The 21,223-nt window shown below is 43.3% G+C and overlaps 1 protein-coding gene across 1 annotated transcript; it reads left to right on the top strand.

The window, feature by feature from the left end:
- The first annotated feature begins 2,884 nt into the window (after nucleotides 1–2,884).
- Nucleotides 2,885–16,989, top strand: dnajb5 (DnaJ heat shock protein family (Hsp40) member B5). The gene is given in 5 exon segments (XM_035435587.1): nucleotides 2,885–3,032; nucleotides 5,368–5,623; nucleotides 9,156–9,433; nucleotides 9,435–9,797; nucleotides 16,524–16,989. Coding segments are annotated over 5 exon segments (1,224 nt in total). The 5' UTR covers nucleotides 2,885–2,939; the 3' UTR covers nucleotides 16,758–16,989.
- Nucleotides 16,990–21,223: the final 4,234 nt, after the last annotated feature.

The raw sequence follows: 21,223 nt of genomic DNA, 5'->3' as shown, positions 1-21,223 counted from the left end.
GTATGTCTTACATCCATTGCTAACCATTGTTTTCAAGCCGGCGCCATGGCAATGTCAGACTGTTCCTCAAACCCACAACATCTTCCACTTCCCACTGAGAGGGGTTTCGGGGTTATTGTTTACCTGTGTTTATGTCTGAAAATACTCTGCTCATTTCTGGGGCTAAGTTGGGCACTTGTATCCCACAGGTTTTGTTTGTGGAGGAGAATTATTTTCGTAACAAAACAATCTATATAAACCCTGCTTAAAATAAATCTTTTCATTACTCCATTGAGTTCGGACTCCAGCAATCGAAATGATTTAAGCACAATGAAGTAAACTGCAGTTAAGAACAGTGTGTGGTGAGGAGAATGTTCAGAGGTAAAGTTCAAATGAGTTGAACGAATGGCACCGCTAAGACAACATTTTTAAATTCTCCACTCTTTTGGGGAAACGAAAATCTCAATTAAATTGAAGAATTCCAGCATAGAGGAAATGCCCTTCCTACACTAAAAGGTTCACATACAATTTGGTGCTATGTTCAGACATATGAAAGCAAAATAAAATAGGATTTTAAGGTATGAGTGATTCAAGAGAGTTGTCAACAGTTCTCTCAAAATTATTGCTTTTTTTTGTTGTTGTTTTTTTTCTCAAAAAATTTTGTTTTGGAGGTTTTCAAGAGATGTAACGATTTCAATGTTTTGTGAAAAATTGAGGCCGTTATGACCAACAAAGTTCCTGTGTTTTCTTAAAGTACAGTACAGTACCTTTGCAAAGACCCATTGGAACATTGAGACTCCAATGAAATGAAATTCTCTTTCATCAGTTGACGATCTACTTGTTAGGAGCCATGATTTTTGTAGTATACAGTTATGGCACTCAGCTTCACGTATTAACCTAATGAAAATAAACCTTATGCTCTGTTCTTAATTTCAAAATGACATTGTCACCCCTCATAATAATCTTAGTCATCATTGGGACTCACCAAGAAATAACAGATGGCCAGTGTACACATTTGTATTCATGGATGAAATGGCATGCCATAACCTAACATAAAAATGTAGCTCTGTGGTTTTTCAAGTGCAGCTCATTTGTTTTGAAATGTCAAGTTTTGGCAGAATTGTTCTTGTTTTCAGATAATTCAGTTGTAGGTGTTCGCAGGCTTTTCCCTCTGAAGTCTCAGTAATTATTGAAATAGCAATGCACAGTAATTTTCTGTTCTGTTGGGATTTGATACTTTCCCTCTCAGTCGCAATTAAATGGCAATAGTTGCTACACAACAACTGAAAGAAAAACAAATACTTTCTTGAAAAGTTGTTTTGCTTGTTTCACCCTTAAAAAAATGATGGGAAAGCTGCTGTGTTGAGGATAGACCAGGACTTGCCGAAAAGCATAGATAAAATCAACCATTTATAAAATCTCAGGGTATAGAGCCAAATTTCAACACAGGCAATGTTACCACAAGGCATTTTATTTTTTAAACCAGTCAGTTTCTCTCAATCCACCTACTCTGCCCTTCATGCTGGACATGTCTTAACACAGACCTTAATCCATAAAGAGGTCAGTGCGGTCTCTCTACCAAGCTCAATCCTGGCAAAATTACCATTCTTGGCAGTCATAAAAACTACACTTTTATCGGGCAGTCTGTACACTCATAAATAAATAAATAAAAATCTTAAGGGGAATTGATGAACGTTAATTACTGTGATCTGTTCAATCGCATGCTGTGGTTTTAATTGTGCAATAGCTCTTCGTGAGGACAGAATGAGAGCAGCAAAACATCTGTACTGGCAAAATTCCCACATCGCATTCGAGATATCTTCTTTTATCCACTCTCCGGCATCGGGGAGCTACCGGGATTTCGCTTGTCTTTGAATGTGCAAAAGCCATACCAAATTTGTCCATGTTTCCTCTTTCTGTGGAGAATCCTTGAGTACTACTCTCATCGTATTGGTTGAATCATAGAACAGGAAGCACATCCTTGTATGTCCGCAGGAATTCTCACACTGTTCTGTATCAGATGCCGTAATGTAACCGGCTGAATATGATACATATGAGCATTTACACCACGTAGGAAACCACGGTTTCCGTTTCACGCCGGAAAACTCATTAATAAATGTCAATGAAGTGTCTAATTAGACACGGAATTAAATACGTGTACGTTATTCATTTTTGGTTTGATTATTACATTGACATGATATGTTTATAGAAATTTTTACACATTTAATGTATCTGACGAGATCAATTTATGCCTCCAAATATTAATGTCTATTTAACACACTTTATACATTAGCTATTGTAAATGAGACTTGTGTTCATTCTGCTGTCTATGGGGCAGAGTTAAAAATAGACACGAAACCAGCCCGGGCGTGTATCAGAACAATTTGTACTGATTTTGCAGTGTAAATGTCGTGACTTCTTTTTTCTGGTAGAATTCCCATGCCAACCAGATCTAACGGGATTCCGCATCAGTTTAAATTAAAGCAAAAGCAAATGTTAACTGGGAAGGGTCTGCAAAAACAAATAAATAAAAACTGATCATCTGAATTAAAAGGCACTAGAATGACCAATTTGATCCATTCGGATAAGAGGACACGATGCCAGTACAGAGAAAGACAAAGTAACAAACCAATACGACAAAAGCATATTAATAGACCAATGACAAAACAATACCGGCAACAAGGAGACCCAAAGCCAAGTAGGCGGAGACTTTGCTATGGGAATCGTAAGCGAAGCAGTGGATGTGCCGGAGCAACGAATAGCGCGGTATCCCCCCTTCTGCGTGCTGAGGGGGCGGTCCCGGGGATGCACGATCGTGCTGTGTGGGCGGAGTTCACGGAATACAGTAGGTTGACAACCGGAGCGGAGCTGGCAGTCAGCAAACCGGTACGCGTAAACGGTAAGATCCCAGAGTTTTATATAAAATACGGCTGCACACATAGATTTGCTTAACTTGAAACATGGTGTTGATTTGGACTCAGTTTGGTTTGAAACACAAAAACCTTAAGTGTAAGGTTCGGGTTATACACAGCAATGACAGCTGGATAATGGGGGTAAGATTTACACATTTTTTCCACAATAATCACTTAAAATTCCATTTGTATGACTGTATCCAGCTGTGTGTTTCGTTACTTCCGATGTAAAGATTTATTTATTTATTCCATTATTCTCATTTCACCCTGAGTTGCAAGGTAGTTCCTAAGAACTTTGTTCGCAGCCGGCATCGTGAAGTTCGCCTCTTCGGACAGGAGTTTAAACGTTTGCGACAGGCGCTGTGGGGTCTCTAATCTCTAATTTTGCTGTGTATTCGCTGAGAAGTGGATGTAGTTATGTCTACAAATAGGTTAATGTGTGGATACGATTTCCTCTTGCTGTTTCTAAATAAGATATAAGCGGTTTCAATGTCTTAATTTAAAACTGCGATCTATCATTTCATGTTGTGCATAGGCTACAAACCAAGGAAATGTTACATTACTAACATTACATTGCTTCTAGAAAAAGTAGCCTGCATAAGGAATATATTATTATTATTATTATTATTATTATTATTATTATTATTATTATTTCACATTACAGTGTTTGGTTTGCATTTGGGGGGATTTTAAGTGTTCATCTGGTTTTGAAATATCCCCGGTAATCCGGGGTTCTGATAAACTAGGGGAAACACTGACGTCAGCCGAACAGTAGGCTAATGTCAGACTCTGACTGACTGTGACAAACAGTTCAGTCGGCTTTATGCCAGCATGTTCAGAAGGACAGTTCGGAGTGATTTGAAAGCATAAAGTTTATGGTTAAGGTATGTTGGTATACATCCTGCGTGTCTATTGTCTCCCTTTAGGCTAATCGCTCTAATGGGAGTGGACAGATTTTTTTCGTCTTCTATTCTTTATTGTTAGCTCAGTTACACGCGGTGGATTCCGAGCTACACGGGAGTTGCCGCATTATCGTAGCGTCCGTTCATATTTAGTCGCTTACATGACTACCATTTATTAGAGGAAAATGTTCATTTTGTCATCATTGCACTAGCAATGTTCGAATTTGTTTCAGGTTTTGGTCGTAATTTGTATCCAATGTGTTCCATTTTAAAGAGAGCGACAGTGGTTTCACAGCAGGCAAATCTTGAAAGATTTCTTTGTTTAGTGCATTCGGAATTTTCACGTATTTGCTTGTAAAGTGTTACATTAACACTAACAATATTGTAAACACTTTATTTAAAGCTGCGGTTCCAAAACGTGGATATTGTATTGTAGCTTATAGGGTTGGCTTTTGTTTCTAGCGTGATGGCTGATTGTATTTTCGTTCACAGTTTACAATCATTTGTATCTCTTTACAATGAAATGAAAAATAGACGTCTTTTGCGAGCATTTGATTTGCTTTTTCAGTTTATTGTAGCCTAAATTCATGCGGCACAAAGCTGTAGACTATCAACCACATACAGTTTTCATAGTGTATCCTATCTGAATATCTATGGCATTTCAGATATGCATGTTATGCAGAGTTATCAACTCAAGCTATTAACGTTCTCTTAAATGCATGTCAGCTGCTTAATTTTGTTTTCTGGTTGGAGTGATTGCAGTTGTATGAACTCTAAGCACATTTTCAGAAACAAACGGTTCCTTTAAGGGATGGAAGTGCCGGGTGTTAAGAATCCCCGACTTGCACTCTGCAGTACAAATCCAGTGGCACTCGATGTCATTTTCAGTCGTGTTGAGAAATGAAGCATTCTATCTGAATGGCAGTAAGATTTGCCGCACTTTTCAGTTTCTCAGCATTTGCCAAGTGTATGAGATTTTCATCGCAAAGTTTATCTGAGTCATTTTCTATTCGCTGCCGGGGTAGTTTTATAGAGGCGCTGAGTATTTGTAGAACCATGTGGCAAATTACTCGAAGCTCTACGGCTGTTGAGGTGACACTACAAGGTACGCTGTGTCCAAAGTGGGACTCTTGCGGTCTTAATAGCACAGCTCTGTGTGAACGCAATCCTCTTGTTTTTTCAATGCAACGGCTGCCAACACCCCATCCAGTCGAAAATCCCTCAACATCTGTCCGTTCCTGATGTGTCCATACATGCCTTGCATCAATCATCTTGACAATATCAGCTTGCATTCCTCCCGTGTTTTTTTTCTTTTCTTCTTTTTTTCTTATGCCTGCAATGAAGGTGGCAAGAGAGTCTGGTCTAAATTTTACTAATTGACACTCAAAGGCAAATTGGTCATTTATAAAAAAACAACAGAATTTCATGCACATTTTGAGCAAGTAGCCTCGTTCTCCACCGATGAAGTTTGCAATGAGACCAGACTCCCTTCTCCCCTGCTATATGTATTTTCGCCTTCTGTGCAGTCCAGACGCCTTTGTGACTGGCTAATAATGTGACCCTGGTTTTGCCAGCAAGCACGAGTGGTCCCGGAAGTGCACTGTCTGTCCATCACGGCCATGGGGAAGGACTACTATAAGATCTTGGGGATCCAGTCAGGCTCCAACGAGGATGAGATCAAAAAGGCCTACAGGAAAATGGCCCTCAAGTTCCACCCCGACAAAAACAAGGACCCCAACGCCGAGGAGAAGTTCAAGGAGATCGCGGAGGCGTACGAGGTGCTGAGTGACCCAAAGAAGAGGGTGATATACGACCAGTATGGCGAGGAGGGTGAGTGGCAGGCCAGTCTGGTAACATGAAGTGCAGGTTGAGCATTCTGGTTCGAGATCGGTGTGGCTGCTAGGCTCAAATTCCAGGTTGCACCCTTAAGCAAGGTACATCAACAGAATGTTGGAGTAAATATTTTAATCTGTACATGGTTAAAGTAAACATCACCCTGGATAAGGTTAGCTAAGCCTTTACATAATGTCAAGTGAATTGGTTAATGAGATTGCTTGTTATTATATGTATATATACTCAGATAGCAGAATGATCTGAGCTCCAAGACCACTTCATCTAATCACTGCTAACCAAACAGAAATAACTTAGACGGGCAGAGGTGGGTTGTTATTGAAGTACCCGCATTACATAAGCTACTGCTGTTTGTGAGCAATACCAGTCTGTCTAAAACTATGTGTTCTCTGGCAACAGCATCAGGAAAACCCCCACAGTAGAGATTCTCCATGTAAAAAAAGAAGCTCTAAGCCGTGTCCTCACTTCCTGAGATGCCAGTCAGGTTTATGAAGCTATTTTATAAAAGGACATGATGAAAGCAAGGAGGTATAAAATGGTGGTAGTGTGTAGCGCTAACCCAAAAATAAGAGTGAGATGGCAGCGGATTGTGGATTCAGTCAATGTCACGCTCTGTGATTCAGAGTTCCTCTGTGCCGGGCAACGTGCCAGCGTGATTTATCTATCTTTAGAAATAATGTGGCTTCGGCTTCACAGCTTTACAGCGCCGAACACAGGGCACGAGGCACCCAGGAAGGATTTGATGTCCCTCAGAATGTGTTGCCAGGTTTTCCTCCAATGTCCAGCACTGGGCAGGTTTTTATGTGGCGGCCAAATCTGCAGTCTGCTCCTCCCTCTCCCTCAGCCGGCAACAGACTCCACCCCCCCCCCCCACCCCTGTTCAATGCCAGGGGTTTCCACGAACATGAACTATTCAATAAATATCTCAGTAGATGTGCTAATAATGAATTACTCTATGGTGAGTTGTTAAACTGGCATAGTTTACGATATCCATGTAAGAGCCTCTCTCATCTGAGAGCTATTTTAGACCACACAAAGTAGAAATGATCCCTTTAATTGACTTTTTGTGCCATTTTCCAGGCCACCATTTCCTTTGTTTTGGCTGCAAGGCTAGATATCTATTTTTAGATCCAGACACTCAAAGGGCTTATTTTTAAAACTGTGTTCTAAATGCATACTGATAGCATCGTACTTCTCCACTGCACATGTTTACCCTGGCATGGAAATATTATAAACCTACCATGACACAAGCCCACATCCCTGCTTGTTTTGGCACAATGTTCGGAAGAAAAGTTTTTTTTTCCTTACAAAGTGATGACTTGCCAGTGCTTTGGTGATTTCCCGAAGCACCTATACGGTCAACCTTTTTCATTGTCCAGAAGACATAAACGTCCCTGACAATGAAGTTCTTGTGAAGTCATGTTACTTGGTGTGTGTTTCTTCACAAATGAGAGCCAATTGAAATCACTGATGGAAACCGTTCTTTGTTTTGTATGCTCCGTAAATGTTTTTGTTATTTATCTCTCTAAAGCTTTTTTAAGGGTGCTGTCACATTGAAAAAGCCTTCACAGGCAAACATACTATAGTATACATCTGTCTGATCCAAGGGTTCAACTCTAATCAGTCACACTTGGAGCGAGAACCAATTTAGCCTATTAACAATACCCTGAGAATGAGGTCGCCTATAATTCATCTTTAATTGACTGACAGGTTCTTTCCCACATGTGACTATATTTTTCTAAAGGCCAAACCATGCTAAATTGAGCCACCCCGGGTTAAGAATAGCACATGGTGTGGACAGTTTCTGCTGCAGCTTGCTTCTTCAGGGCAGTGAGAATGTAACAGTGACAATCTGTTGAGTGCTCTCCAATCAGACCAACAAAAACCGCTCAACTATTTTTTATGCAAACACACTTGTGCGAAAACAGGTAGCTCGTACCGAACAGACTTAGGTCACTGCTGGCTCAGATTTTATTAATTTTTTAGCTAGTGCCTGTCTGTGGATGAATTCTCGGCACGATCAAGTTAAAAATGGCCGGACAGGGCGACTGTCAGAAAAGCCCTCTGTCCCGATTTCTGATCTCGGCTACCAGCCGCGAGCTCATTTCTGTGCGCGGTGTGGCTTGCGCTAAGGGGGTCGGGGTGACGATAGACCGCTGCGCGCATCCCTTTGTTCCGAGCTTTCTAATCTCCACTGGGGCGAACGCCGATCAGCGCCGCCGCCGCCTCCGTGGAAACGTGATCCTGCAAGCTAATGCTCTGGCAGCGGTGTCCGTCCTTAACGAGCTCCGGGCTATCGGTCAAAATCGTATCGAACAGGGATTCCAGGACCGAAGCCAGATTGATTAAAAATGTATATGGTGTCTGCTGAGCCCACTGCAGTGTTTAATAATAGATCAGGATCTCCTCCTCCTCTGTGTTTTTACATTAAAATAAAGCGTTAGGGGCGTGAATGCCCCTTGCATATAGTCTGAACTAATATAGCTTACACTTTGTGACTGTAATGTGTATGCTTCTGTAGTAACCTATGCATCTTCACTGTAGCCCCCCCATATAAGTGGTCTTCTTTCTATTGACCACATACAAAATCCTCTTTGTGTCTTTCACTTAAACTGTGAAATTCGCTTGCTAAATAATCCGATTCTTACTTGCTGTTGTGAGTTCATTAAAGTGCAGGTCTTCCGATGGAGTGTTTTGCATTTATAAGAATGCACACTGGTTCTCCATAGATACGGTTCATGAAACTGAGAATGCCTATCTTCTCCACTTAGACTCTGAATCCACACACATTAAATCTGACATGGCCTCATTTTAACCCCAAAGATTATTTCACATTTTCCCAGGCTTAGAATGTGCGCTGGCGACAGGATGTTACTTTGCTCGTAAAAGGGCTTGTCAGCAGGAGGCCGATTTTTACCTGATTGTCACAGCATGCTCCTGAGCTCAACGTATTACCTGTTAGCTGACATTCTGAAGAGTACACGGTGTGAGAATCACAAGATATAAAATGATTATCTCATCGTTAATACAAAGAACTAACCGCAGATTGCAAAAGCTCCTGCTAAATTGCGACTCCCACTTGGAGTAATTACCCACATATCTAAGGTATAATTGACTTGAAAAATCAAGTGTGGTGGCTACAGTATGTACTGACAGGCTTCATCTGGAAATGAAGAGATGTTCACTTCAGGGATGTTCTCCAAGCTCATTTTTGGGTAGAGAAAAACAAAGGCCTGATATCCAGTTGACGGTAACTTAGTTAAGCCCAGGACTGCCCAACCCTGCTCCTGGAATTACCGCTAATTAGTAGAATCAGGTGTGCCAAATTGGGGTTGAAATGAAAACCTACAGGATGTACTGTAAATCTCCAGGAACTGAGTTGGGCGGCCCTGGTTTAGCATTTTGTTTTTTATTCTGAGCACCAACTGAATGAAATCAAGTAGGATTGTGATTGAGTGGATCCCCGATGAGGTTCTTCACTTCATAAACGTCTTCGTCCTTCATCTCACAGGTCTGAAAACTGGTGGAGGGGGAACCACCGGAGGGCAGGGAAACACCTACCACTACACTTTCCATGGGGACCCTCACGCCACCTTCGCCTCCTTCTTCGGGGGCTCCAACCCTTTCGACATGTTCTTCGGCCACAGCCGCTCCCGAGGGACCACCAACGGCTTTGGGGACCACGGGGACCACGACATGGACATCGACCTGGACGGCGACGACGACCCCTTCAGCCCCTTCGCCCGCTTCGGCTTCAACGCCATCAACGGGTTCCACCACGGCGGGGCGGGGGGGCCGCCGGCTGCACTCGGAGGCCCAGCGCAGCCGGCGCAAGGTCCAGGACCCGCCGGTGGTGCACGAGCTGCGCGTCTCCCTGGAGGAGATCTTCCACGGCTGCACCAAGCGCATGAAGATCACCCGCCGGAGGGTCAACCCCGACGGCAGGACCCTGCGCACCGAAGACAAGATCCTCAACATCGTCATCAAGAGGGGCTGGAAGGAGGGAACCAAGATCACCTTCCCCAAGGAGGGCGACGAGACGCCGGAGAACATCCCCGCCGACATCGCCTTCGTGCTCAAGGACAAAGGACACCCGCACTTCAAGAGGGATGGCGCCAACATCATCTACACTGCTAGGATCAGTCTTAAAGAGGTACATTTCACCCAACATAAAACAGGGGGAGGTTGAGGAAGGGAGCATTTTTCATACTCTTTTAACTGTCGTTAGCCTATTAAATCTTGAGATATTACTGAAGGACTTGTCATTGTTGTAATCTGTAGAAGCTACCAAAACCAAGGAGCACTTTGTCCTGCATAATTTATAAGTTTACAGTGAACATGGATTTCTTTTAGTAAATATTGGTACTAGGATATTGTACATCCTTAAGGTATTTATTCTTTTCTCATATGCAAGTTTCCATTACTGTGAGTCTTATTAAGGAATGCATGATCACTACTGTGAGAATATGGCTCCACTAAGACCATGAACCTTTGAGTGGTCTCTGAGTAGGGATCTTAATGTGAAATTACATTTAGGAGACTCATTCAGACTGAATAATTACATACTTTCTGAGGTCAATATGGAGCAATTATGCATACTGTATGATGGGACCATTTTCAGTTCATATAGACTAAGCCGCTCCAAATGTGATTCATGAACCCAACCGAGTTAAACTAAGAATAGATGACTTTGATCAAGTCTATACATTGTGACTGTTGCTATATCTCAGGGCCAAAAATAATTCAGTGCATCTTATACGACGTATAGAACTTCACAAATCCACAACGAGCTCTTATGATGATAAAATGAATGCAGTAAGACGGTTTGGCTTCATTTTTCTAATCTTTGTTGAGCCCATTCAGTGGGACACCCATCCTGGGTTGAATCCACAAATCGCATTTCCATGGGAAAGCAGTGGAGCTAGAAACTAAAACTTGAGCTAGAGCTTTTCACTTGGCGTGTAAACTGATGGGATTATTGCACTGTTTGGCCAGTTGTTACCCCTGTCAGATGGACAAAGCCCAGACAGTCTGTGCTCAGTGTTGTCATTAAATCACCATCAATCTACCGCAAGGTCAAAATGTCCTTATCTTTTTCCATCTTTGCGAAATGAGTTCTGCAATATAGAGGTGAAATTTTAGCTCATTCCTTGAACTATTACAAAATAATTTATTAGGATTATGTACCTCCCTCGCTATCTGAAAGTGGCAAAGATGATTGAGCCATGTGGAAAAGGACATCAAAGTGATTGTTTCTCCTCACCTGCTAGACAAAACTATAAATATTATTCTCTAATGGTGAAACACTATTAATTTCTGAACTGGCAGATGGTGATACATCATTTGGATGCATTGCGACCCCCCGGTTGAAATCCTCAACCAGAGACTGGCTTTTGTCTCACAGTCACCCACCTCATACCCCCCCCCCCCCCCCTTCCCCCTCAGAGTCGTGTTCTGACAGCTCCCAGCCTGTGGGAACTTGTGAGCTCACACAGTGGAAATGCCATAGTGCTTTAACACTCAGCCAGAGCACTTCTGCTCAGATTTTAGATGAACAGCCATTGTTCAGGAGTGATGGTGCAGAGGCGTTCTGCACGTTTCTGTGCTCAGTTCTGAAGGGGCGGTGACGTACATAGCATTTAATTAGTCGACCAGTGCTTCCCCAAGGCTGTGCCTTTCGTATGTATTAGTCGTATTGGAACTCTTAATCCGGGGGTGCCCATCAAGTAGTTTTCCAGTCCAGAATTTGCTCAGTTGTTTGCAGTTATCCAGATTCAGCTTGATTGACTTGCTGAGTGCCTAATGTGTGTGGGGATAGAAACATATCTTTAAATCCCAGCTCCCAAAGCCCTATAGGCAGCTGTAAAGTACAGAGTAATCATCCACTTGGCATACATAACCTCTCAGAAAGCCCAGGGCACTGTTTGAAATGGTCAAGCACGGTGTGAGAGCAGAGACACCGTCCTGTGGATTCAGCTGTGACCAGGTGGTCATTTGTGTGACTGATCCATCGGTCACCAGACCAGGCAAGCTTCACTCCTCACATTGACGGGGGGGGGGGGGGTGAGGGAGATGGAGAGAGTGAGAGTGAGAGAGATTCACTTCTCAGGCTGAGATAGAGAGGGATAGACAGAGAGAGTACCTGGGAGCCAAGTCTTTCACATTGAAGGTCCACACAACAGGGGGAGGAAGGGGAATCTGTCTGTAAAGTGTCACAGCTGGTTGTTAATGCTAGGCCAATCAAGTCCCTTGCTGTAGGTAGCAGACGTATTTCTTCGATAGAGAGGCCTTACCTCAGGGACGAAATGGCTGAATCACCACGAGCTGTTGGCGGGGGACTGTTGATGGGTCTGCGTCCTGCCTGGCCACACACACCCTTCGGACCGAAAGCGGGGGTGCCGGCGGTAAATGGCCGTTTCCCATGGGCGTGCGAGCGCCCAAGAATCTCGTGCCCATGTGTCATCCGCTAATTTGCAGCGACCGCCCTCCGAAAAGCCTATGCCAGCACTATAGAGCTGTGCAGGCAATATCTCAAGCTAGGGCGGTAACAGCCAAAGGCAGTACATTTTATGCCGCTTGCTTAATTGGAAACTCCTTTTTGAAGAATATTTTTAGCTGTGCCTTTGGAACTGTTTCTCTGTTACAAGTTCAAGACAGTTTCTTGGCACTGCGCTGGCTACCCCTTGGAAAAATCTTAACATATTTTAAAATATGTACAAACTCAAAATATACATTAAACTCAAAACTACAGCAGCTAGTGCTTTACAGTAGGCATGTGCAATATACTTAGCAGTACTTTTAAATTATTAAATTAGTATTATTAGACAGAAATGTGAATATTCTGGGAATATATGAAATGTGAATAGTTTTTAAAACATCTGATAGCCTACAGCTGGCTACCTGGCTACCTCATGGTTTGGTTGTCTGACATGGATCAGGTTTAGCATTTCCTTTGGGATTTGCGCCACACACAGCCCCCCAAGCAAAAGCCGGCATTCGTCCAGAGTCCGCCCTCGACTCGGTATACCTCCAGCTGATTAAATTACTGTTGTTTTTGCCAGTGCCTTCTTGGAAGAGAGAGCTGGATTTTCAAAGGGTAGCATGTCAGAGTGTTTGGATCCTTTCCACCCAGCAGAGGTTTATATTTCGCTTGTCAAAACAGCGTTATTCGTGTAGCGGTTAAGTGAGAGAGCGCTGGCCATGTGGCTGCTTCTCAACGACGGTTTGCGGCCTGCGACTGCTCTACACGCTAACGATGCGCACTAGATTCGCAGGGTCAACGTCGCGCCCTCTTCGACTTCATCGGAAGCTATTTTTTGTTTGCGTCCTCATAACGTCCAGTTAAGTTAAGACCGTGACTGTCGGTCCCAGACTTGTGTGACACACCGCACTGCAGAGCATGATGCCGGAGTTAAGGCCGTGTTAACACCTCGGTCCAGGCGCAGGTACTTACACACCGCAATGCTATTTCCGTGATCTCACACGCTAGCGGCCGGGGCCGTGGCAGGGGCCTTCGCTTCTCATGGGAGATTTATATCAGTGATTTATATAAACTGGAACGGCGGGGCCCCGCGGGAATCAAAAGGAAAAAACGGCGTGGCCGCCGGCCAGAAAACACGCGGCTTTGAAAGGACGCGGCTTCGTGGCGGCTTCTCTTTGAACGCCGGTGGCGTGATCTTTTGAAGCTTCCCTTTGAAAAGGAAAGTGACATTTTCACATGTCAGGTCCATTATGTAAGGCTTAGCAACTGTCTAAAATGTTAAACAGTTTTGATTTATTCAAATAATGGTTGAAGTCAAAGAACGTCTCAAGATAAATGCGACTGCTTTGTACACACTACACTAGTATGAAGCTGTCAATCAATTTATTTTTCATTATAACCTCACATTTCCAATTACTGGTGAGTGTGGGAGGACTGTTCTTTGACCAATCTCAGGGACCCCCTTTTCCCATATCCCAGCCCAATTAATATTAATTTATTATGTTGTTGGGGCAGGTCTGGTATTGCATTTCGGGTCATGTAAGATGTACTTTATCTATTAAACAAAGTACATTTAGTTAACCCTAACTGCTTAATGTAATTACATGGGTTGCTTTATTAAACTGGTGACCCAGACAGGAGAGTCCAGACATCTCTTCAGAGAATTTCCCGAGCAGCCATTGCCTAAAATGGTCACATGTCAATCGGGACTGACCTTGGGGTTTGTTATTGGAGAGGTACTGTCTTACATGCAATGAATAAAATTAGATGCTTCTCCAGACTTGGAATACATTATAAGTGACTGGCTGTTCCTGACTGACCTTCTGTGTGCCACACCTTGGTAACTAGATGGGGAAGTCAGCTCTTTCCAGCTTTATTTAGACTCCAGATTATAGGACTCCCCATCTTAGGTGGTGCGCAATTAAAGCCAGATCCGAGAGAACCATTCCCCTGAGAACCAGTGAGGTAGAAAAGTGTGTGTGGGTTTGTTTTGACAATTAATCGCTTCTGTGGTGGGTAAGCAAAAAACTGCGGGGATGAGGGGGCGTGGATATCTCCGAGCTTCATCTGGCCAATTAAATCCCATTTGCAACAGAATAAGGCACTTTTAAGTCATCACCCAAGGCAATAATGCGCTTGGAAAACTGGCTGCTCTTTAGCGGTCCGAGTTGTTCTTCTTGTAAATCGCCGTCTGTCAGTACGGTGTGAATGTGTCCTCGGATTGAATGCTTTTTGGGATGCTTCCAGAAGTAGTTTGGCAGGACTCTGTCCTCTGTTCAATTTGAGAACAGTGTACTGGGGGGGGGGGGGGTTTGGGAGGGGCGAGTCTTGGAGGCCAGATCGTGACTCCTTGTGGGTGTCTGTTATGCGTTAAATGTCCCCTACTAGCTTTGTTTTCGGGAACGGTTTTGTCAGGACACAGTCGTACGTACGATAAGCAGGTCCCGGCTCAGAGAGTGCACGGTTACCTCAGAGCCCTGGACTACATTGTCCTCGTGATCAGAAGCCCATTTCCATTTCCAAGATTCCCACATCACTTATCAGATTGAAAGGATTTCTCGCTGGTCTTCATTTCCTCTGTTCAATATCTGGGTAGAGGAGAAGCTGCTGTTTATGGCTAGCCCCAAATGTGTGTGAGTATTAGCCAGCCGTATCTTTCCGTTAATGCTCCGATGGCGGTACTTTAGGAAGGAGCTGATGTCAGTGGTAGTGAATCCCCCCCCTGTGTCCCGAGGCAGCTGCTCTGGCCCGTCTGAGTGTATTTATACTGTTTCACAGAAACTCGGCCCAGTAAAACCGCTCCACAGACTTTTTGACATAAAGGGAATTTTGTCACGGGGGAATTTAATCTGGAGGAACGCTGCATCTTCCATGCGTGCGCTACCGTGGAAACGCGGTCACGACTCACGATTGAAACAGGTCCCCCTAGAGAACGCCCACAGAAACCGTCTTCCTCCGCTATATCACAATCATTACTGCCTTCCTAGACTTGTAAATATTTTTATTTGCGCATTTTCTCCAGTTTTAGTCTGTCCCCTTGTTTTCATTCGGTGTAATGAACAAGCTCGGACAGTGTCGGGAGAAAGGTCTGAGTCATGTGACTGCGCCCCCTGCCTGTAGGCCGTGGCGCTCTCCGCTTCCCGAGCCTCTCCCGGCTCCTCCGTCGCCCCCGCTAGGCCCACCGCGGTCCCGGCCCGCCTGACAAACACACCAAAAATTTACCACCTCAGCCTTTTCTCCGGCTACCTCGTCAGCGCTACGAAATGAGGACAGCTGCTAAAATTAGGTCCCTCCTGCAGCGCCTCCCCTCCCCTCCCCTTCTCCCCCCCAGCCCCCGCATTCACTCGCGCACACACACACACCCACACGGCGATCTGTGCCAGGAGTGCGTCTGCGAGCACACAGACGCTCGCGCACACACTCCCACGCAGTCAGAGTCGCGGTGAGCTCATCCGCATTGTCACAGAGTTCCGCTCGCTCTCCCACGACATGCGAATGCATTCACATTTAAACCGGCTCTCCCACGCACGCTTACACTCACACTCCCACGTGTAGAGGAGCCAATCACAGTCAGCTGGACAGCACTGATCCATACAGCTCAGGCTGCAGACCATTGGTCTGTGCTGCAATGGTCCATGCAGGCCGTCCATACAGCACAGACCAATGCTTCATACAGACCATCAATACAGCACAGACTAAAGTTCCACACAGACTGTCCACACAGCACAGACTAATACTCCACACAGACCATCCACACAGCACAGACTAATGCTCCAATATAATACTCTTCCCAGCAGGCATTGAGTCAGGAAAGGTTTCAAAATTTTCATTTCGAATTACAAGCTGAGAGAAGTGATGTCATACTTCCTGCCTGAAGCACTTGCCAAGTCTTGTTCCCAGATGGAAAAACCGCTCTGCATACCCCTGTAATGTTGGATAGGAATGTTCTAGATCATCTCTCATCAGTCAGCTCTGAAGCTGGTGAATTCCCCTGTATCACCAGAGCCCCTTCAGTTAGCACTGAAATCCCTAGTGGTCACGTTAGCGACTTCCTGTCAGGGAGAGTGCCGTTGAGGCGGTCTTATGTAAATGATACAGCGTACTAATGTAGAGTAACAGTTCAGGCTACTGGTTTGTGAAACTGAGGATTTGTATATCTCAACGCTAGTTGGGACTTAGAGATCTTTAGAGAGCTTAAGCAAGGTTGCATATCACCTTAGGTATTTGTCTCGGTAAAGCAATTTTTTTTTGTGTGCTTCAAAGCAAGTTTCAAAGCATTTAAACTGCAGCAATATTAAACAGTGTCTGACTGCTGTTCCAAGTGACCTAATTTGGTGTTGTGTCTGTGAAGGACCAGCTTACACAGGCGCTAACCAGGACGGCTCTGTTTCCTCACAGGCTCTCTGTGGCTGCACAGTGAACATTCCCACCATGGACAACCGAGTGATACCGCTTCCCTGCGGGGAGGTCGTCAAGCCGGGCACAGTCAAGAGACTGAGAGGGGAGGGGCTCCCCTACCCAAAGACCCCCTCCCAGCGCGGTGACTTGATAGTGGAGTTCCAGGTGCGCTTCCCCGACAGGATACCCCCACAGTCCAGGGAAATCATCAAACAGCACCTGCCCGTGTCGTAGGACTGCCAGCGGACTGAAACCCTGGGATTTCTCTCCCTCTCTCTCTCTCTCTCTCTCTTTTTTATCATGCTAATTTTCTGGATGCCAATATTTAATCAGAATTATAAAGGAAAATAAAGTGCCACAAGAGTTTTGTTTTATTATCTTTCATGTAAAGATGTTCCTTTTTTTACACACGCGAGGAAGTGCGGACGTGTGGACTGGTCTCTGTGGACGGACTCTCGGGGCTGGGGCGGGGATGGGAGGTGGGGGGGTTGGTGGGGAGGGGTGTGGGTTTGGGGGGGTGGCTCTATTGTTGAGCTTCTGCTTTTTCACCCAGGACATATTTTCTTATGCTCTGTTTTATAAGGACTGTTTTCCCCCTGCTCTGTTATTTGAGGGTCGGGTCAAAGGCAAAATCCTTATTTATAAGAAGAAAAAAAAAAAAGATAATTTAGGCTCCATTTGAATTTTCCAAAGGGAGCTTGAAATTGGATGGTAAACTCTATCTAGAGGAAGCTAAGGGACTGATGTGCAGTCCTTTGTTACCTTTGTTTGTCCCAGATAGACAAGAGCCAATTTCCAGTGTTCATCTGTTTGTGCAATAAAAACTCTGGGTCATTACATTGAGAGGCCGCTTGCTGTACACTCATGACATTAGACGTTCCGTGGCAAAATGTTCAGTTTTAAATCAATTCTGAGAGCTTATTATTAACTCTAATAGAGTACATTTAATCACTGGTGGAGTCTTATGAACTCTGCCACAGTTGAATGTTGGAGTTATATAATTCTGAACTATTTACCGTGTTGCTATCCCAACAGCTATTTATATCTACCTTTTACCCCATACAGCACAGACAAGGCTTACTCAAGAGGTGCTTTCTCTCCATGGTTTCAATGTATTAAGGAATGGAAACACCAGTGTACAAAACTGCCTTAAACTGTCCTTGGCGCATACAACCAAGCGTCTAAATCACAGACATTTTGAGTGCCTTAATTTGGCTCAAACCAGCAGCTGTCTTCAGAAGGTAGTCTTCAGGTTTCCTTCCCGTTTTAACAGTCATGAGGAAGTGCTCAGAAACACGAAGAATGATGTTATTACACCGTTATAGCATGGTGGCACATCAATGTATACTGACCCTGGGTCCCAGATTTTAGTGGTTCTGTTTAGTGTTGATGGCAGAAAAACAGGTTAATGGTTCTTAACTTCAACCAGCCTAAAAAGCAAATTCAGATAACACTAGCCTACCTCCTTTGTCAGTGGCTCTTGACAAATAGAATAACATCTACATGATATTTGGGGAAAAAAAACTTGGTGTAACAAAAGGCATTCATTTGTATGAGACAGCATTTTCTTATTCTCTGTATATAAATGTTTAAAACTGTTGTGTGATATTAAGGCTAATGAAAAAGCAAGGATGCGCTCTGTATGTTTCAACATTGAAGCTTTTAAACTTGCACCTTGTATGGAGTAGGTACAAGCATAAATTGACTTAAGATTAAAAGTAAATAAATGTAATTTTATCTATCTTGCATAATCAGCCCCCCCCCTTTCATAACGCCTGCTTGTTCAGACACCACTTGAGATATAGGTGCACATTAGCAGCTGTTTGAAAAAATCCAAACCCAGTCATTTCATGAGGCACTCTCAGGAGACGCTTATCACAATGTTTCAAAAAGCCTTGCTTTGTTTATTCACCTTTGATTGTATTCTGTTTTGTTTTTGCCATGTGACGATGACAAAGAACCCTAAAGTCTGCCGTTCCACTTCCTCTTTGCATATTGTTCAGCAGAGGGGATGTACTATGTATTTGACTACAGGACATTGTGCAATGCCATGGTTTCTGCACTGGACTCTGGGGTTGCAGGATTGAATCCTGTGCTGAACACTGATTGATGAGCAAGTAGCAGAATGTGTAAAAAGATGCTAAACCAATAAATGTGACAATGAGTTCAGACTTAATGTTCTGCCTTTTTCTTGTTTTAAAGTTCAGGTACACTCGTCACACTTATCTTTAAATCTGCTGCGATCTCCCTTGCAGTCAGAATGGACAGCATCTTCAGAAAAGGCCTCTTGGGTGATTCGTCAGCCAGACGGATCCTCCTCGGCAACTAGACAAATGTATCGGTCCGAATGATTCTCCGAAATTGAACTGACATTTATTGCGCTGCGTATGACAGTATATAATAAAAGAAATATTATTAAATATCCCAGCTGTTTGATTATCCGGAAAAAAAAAGAAATCAAAGCCAAAGACTTAATGGAACGTTGAGTCAGGAGTTCCCCTATCACTGCTTAAGTCATCCAGATGTCTGATGCAGCAGGATCTATTTGCAGCAGAACACTGCTAGTGTGATATATTTGTCCCATAAATATCTTAAATGAGTTATTCTCATAGGGCCTCTCCCAGCACACATTATGAATGTGTTTTCTACACTTGCGCATACAGAAAGAGGCGCTTGGTGCTTTCCTGCAGAATGAATTATCCATTTATATTTAGCATAATGCTTGCACTTAATATGGAGTCAGTATTCACTCTGTTCAAGACTAATATTTTAACTTAAATCAAGAAGTGTATTGTTCTTCATACGGCTTTGTTTTATTTGAACACAGCAATGGTTAATGGTTAATAATCAAGCTTATTGAAGATCTGAAACATGTTTGTACTGTTGTAGCTGTAATTGTGATGATTAAACAGTCAGTTACACAATGATACCTGCCACCCTGCATTATGAGTGTGTGGCATGTAAGTGTTCATTTATTATTTTTAAAATTTTGTCCAATCTAATAAATTACTAACCCCCTAGCGTTCACTCATCCTAGCCCTTAACTTCAGGAATGTGGAATTTGTACAGCATGAAGGACAGGGCAGATTTATATTTAAAAACTAATATAAACATTATTGTTCAGTTATTGTGAATCTGTGCCAGGGGGACAAAAGGCAGAGCTAAACTATCCACTGTTTTACAGTCGAGCTGAAAGTGTAATCAAGCATCGTAAAGCCAACAGGTCACTGCCTGTTGAGAAAACCTGATTGGTAAAGGACATGAGGAGACCGTAGAAGGCCACTTCTTTGCTGCAGTTATGACATTCCAGCCAAATTCTGCTAAATGTAAAATTAACTACATTTGCTATTGTTATTACAGTGCCAGTGCTAATCAAGAAGTTACCGTGACCTCATACACGTGATCTGTTGCTTTTTCAAAACATTATCAAAACACTTAGACTTTTGTTCTGAAGTACTTTTGTTCTTTTTTGCAGGCTGTCTGAACGAGGTTAATGTGAAAATGAGTTAAGTACACCTGAAGTGCAGGCATAATAAATATTTGTGGTGCTACACTATTTAGCAACAATTTAGCAAGGTAGTATTGCTAAATGTTTGAGAGCTTTTAGACAAACAGAAATGGACCTGTTCTGCATATTAATCAGTCTGATAATCTCTCTGGATTTGAAGATTTGCTGACCTTCAGATTGCGAGATGCTCAGATAACTCTCACAGTCTTCTCTCTACCTGAACATTTTTCTGGTTGGCCATCACTCACCCTGTTTTAGCCTTTGACTGTACACGAATACACAAAATGGTGCCATTTCTTTTTTAGGCAATAGTGTTGAGCAAGTCAGCACTCAACTGAAGAGCTGAATGAAAACAGCACGTGGCTGCATTGAGCATGTCATAGTTTTCTATCTTTAAATGAACCTTAGCCATATAGACATATGGACTGACATATAGACAAAGATAGATACTCTGTTGAGGCAGTCAGTTAGTCAGACAGACAGATATCCAGACAGACAACAGATAAACCACCATCTTTAGTAATCTTTCCATTGAGGGAAAATGATATGAAACAATACCATTGTTGCTTTCAAAGTGGACCAGATCTGGATGGTGTAATCCCTATGGGATGCATTACTAATTAGTGAAGGCATTTATTATTTTGCTCACTACTGACATCTGATGGGCATGAGGCAAACCTCATAAATGAATATTTCCATAAGTGCATTATTATCCACATACATGATGAACTGTACTATCTATGTTTCAGAATGTATACACACACACACACACACACACACTTAATATGCATTCCAGTGAAAGTGTGTGTGTGTAGCCGTAGCCTATATATAACGGCCTATATCAAGCCTAAACTGAGTCATTTGTCATGTTTTGTTTATCAGGAATATTCCAGAAATATCAAAGCTGTCGTCTTCTGATTGCTATGCGGGGTAAAAGATTATTCAACAGCCAAAGCATGTAATCAGCTGTTGATGACAGAAACAAATTGTACACTGTCTTCATTGAATAGAACAGTCAAATCTTTTCACAGTGACTGAAAGATGTCCAGGCACTCAGTGATCATTGGCGGTTTATTTTAATCCCTCACATGGTCTGTTGAGCAAACGTATTCCCCATTGCTTTCACACTCGGCTTGTCAAATGTGCGAAGACACCAAATAAGCCTTGAGACGCTAAACACTCCTAATGTTCC

The sequence above is a fragment of the Anguilla anguilla genome, chromosome 10 (genome assembly GCF_013347855.1).
Source record: "Anguilla anguilla isolate fAngAng1 chromosome 10, fAngAng1.pri, whole genome shotgun sequence".
NCBI classification, from domain to species: domain Eukaryota; kingdom Metazoa; phylum Chordata; class Actinopteri; order Anguilliformes; family Anguillidae; genus Anguilla; species Anguilla anguilla.
This window is presented reverse-complemented; position numbering and strand designations above follow the sequence as displayed.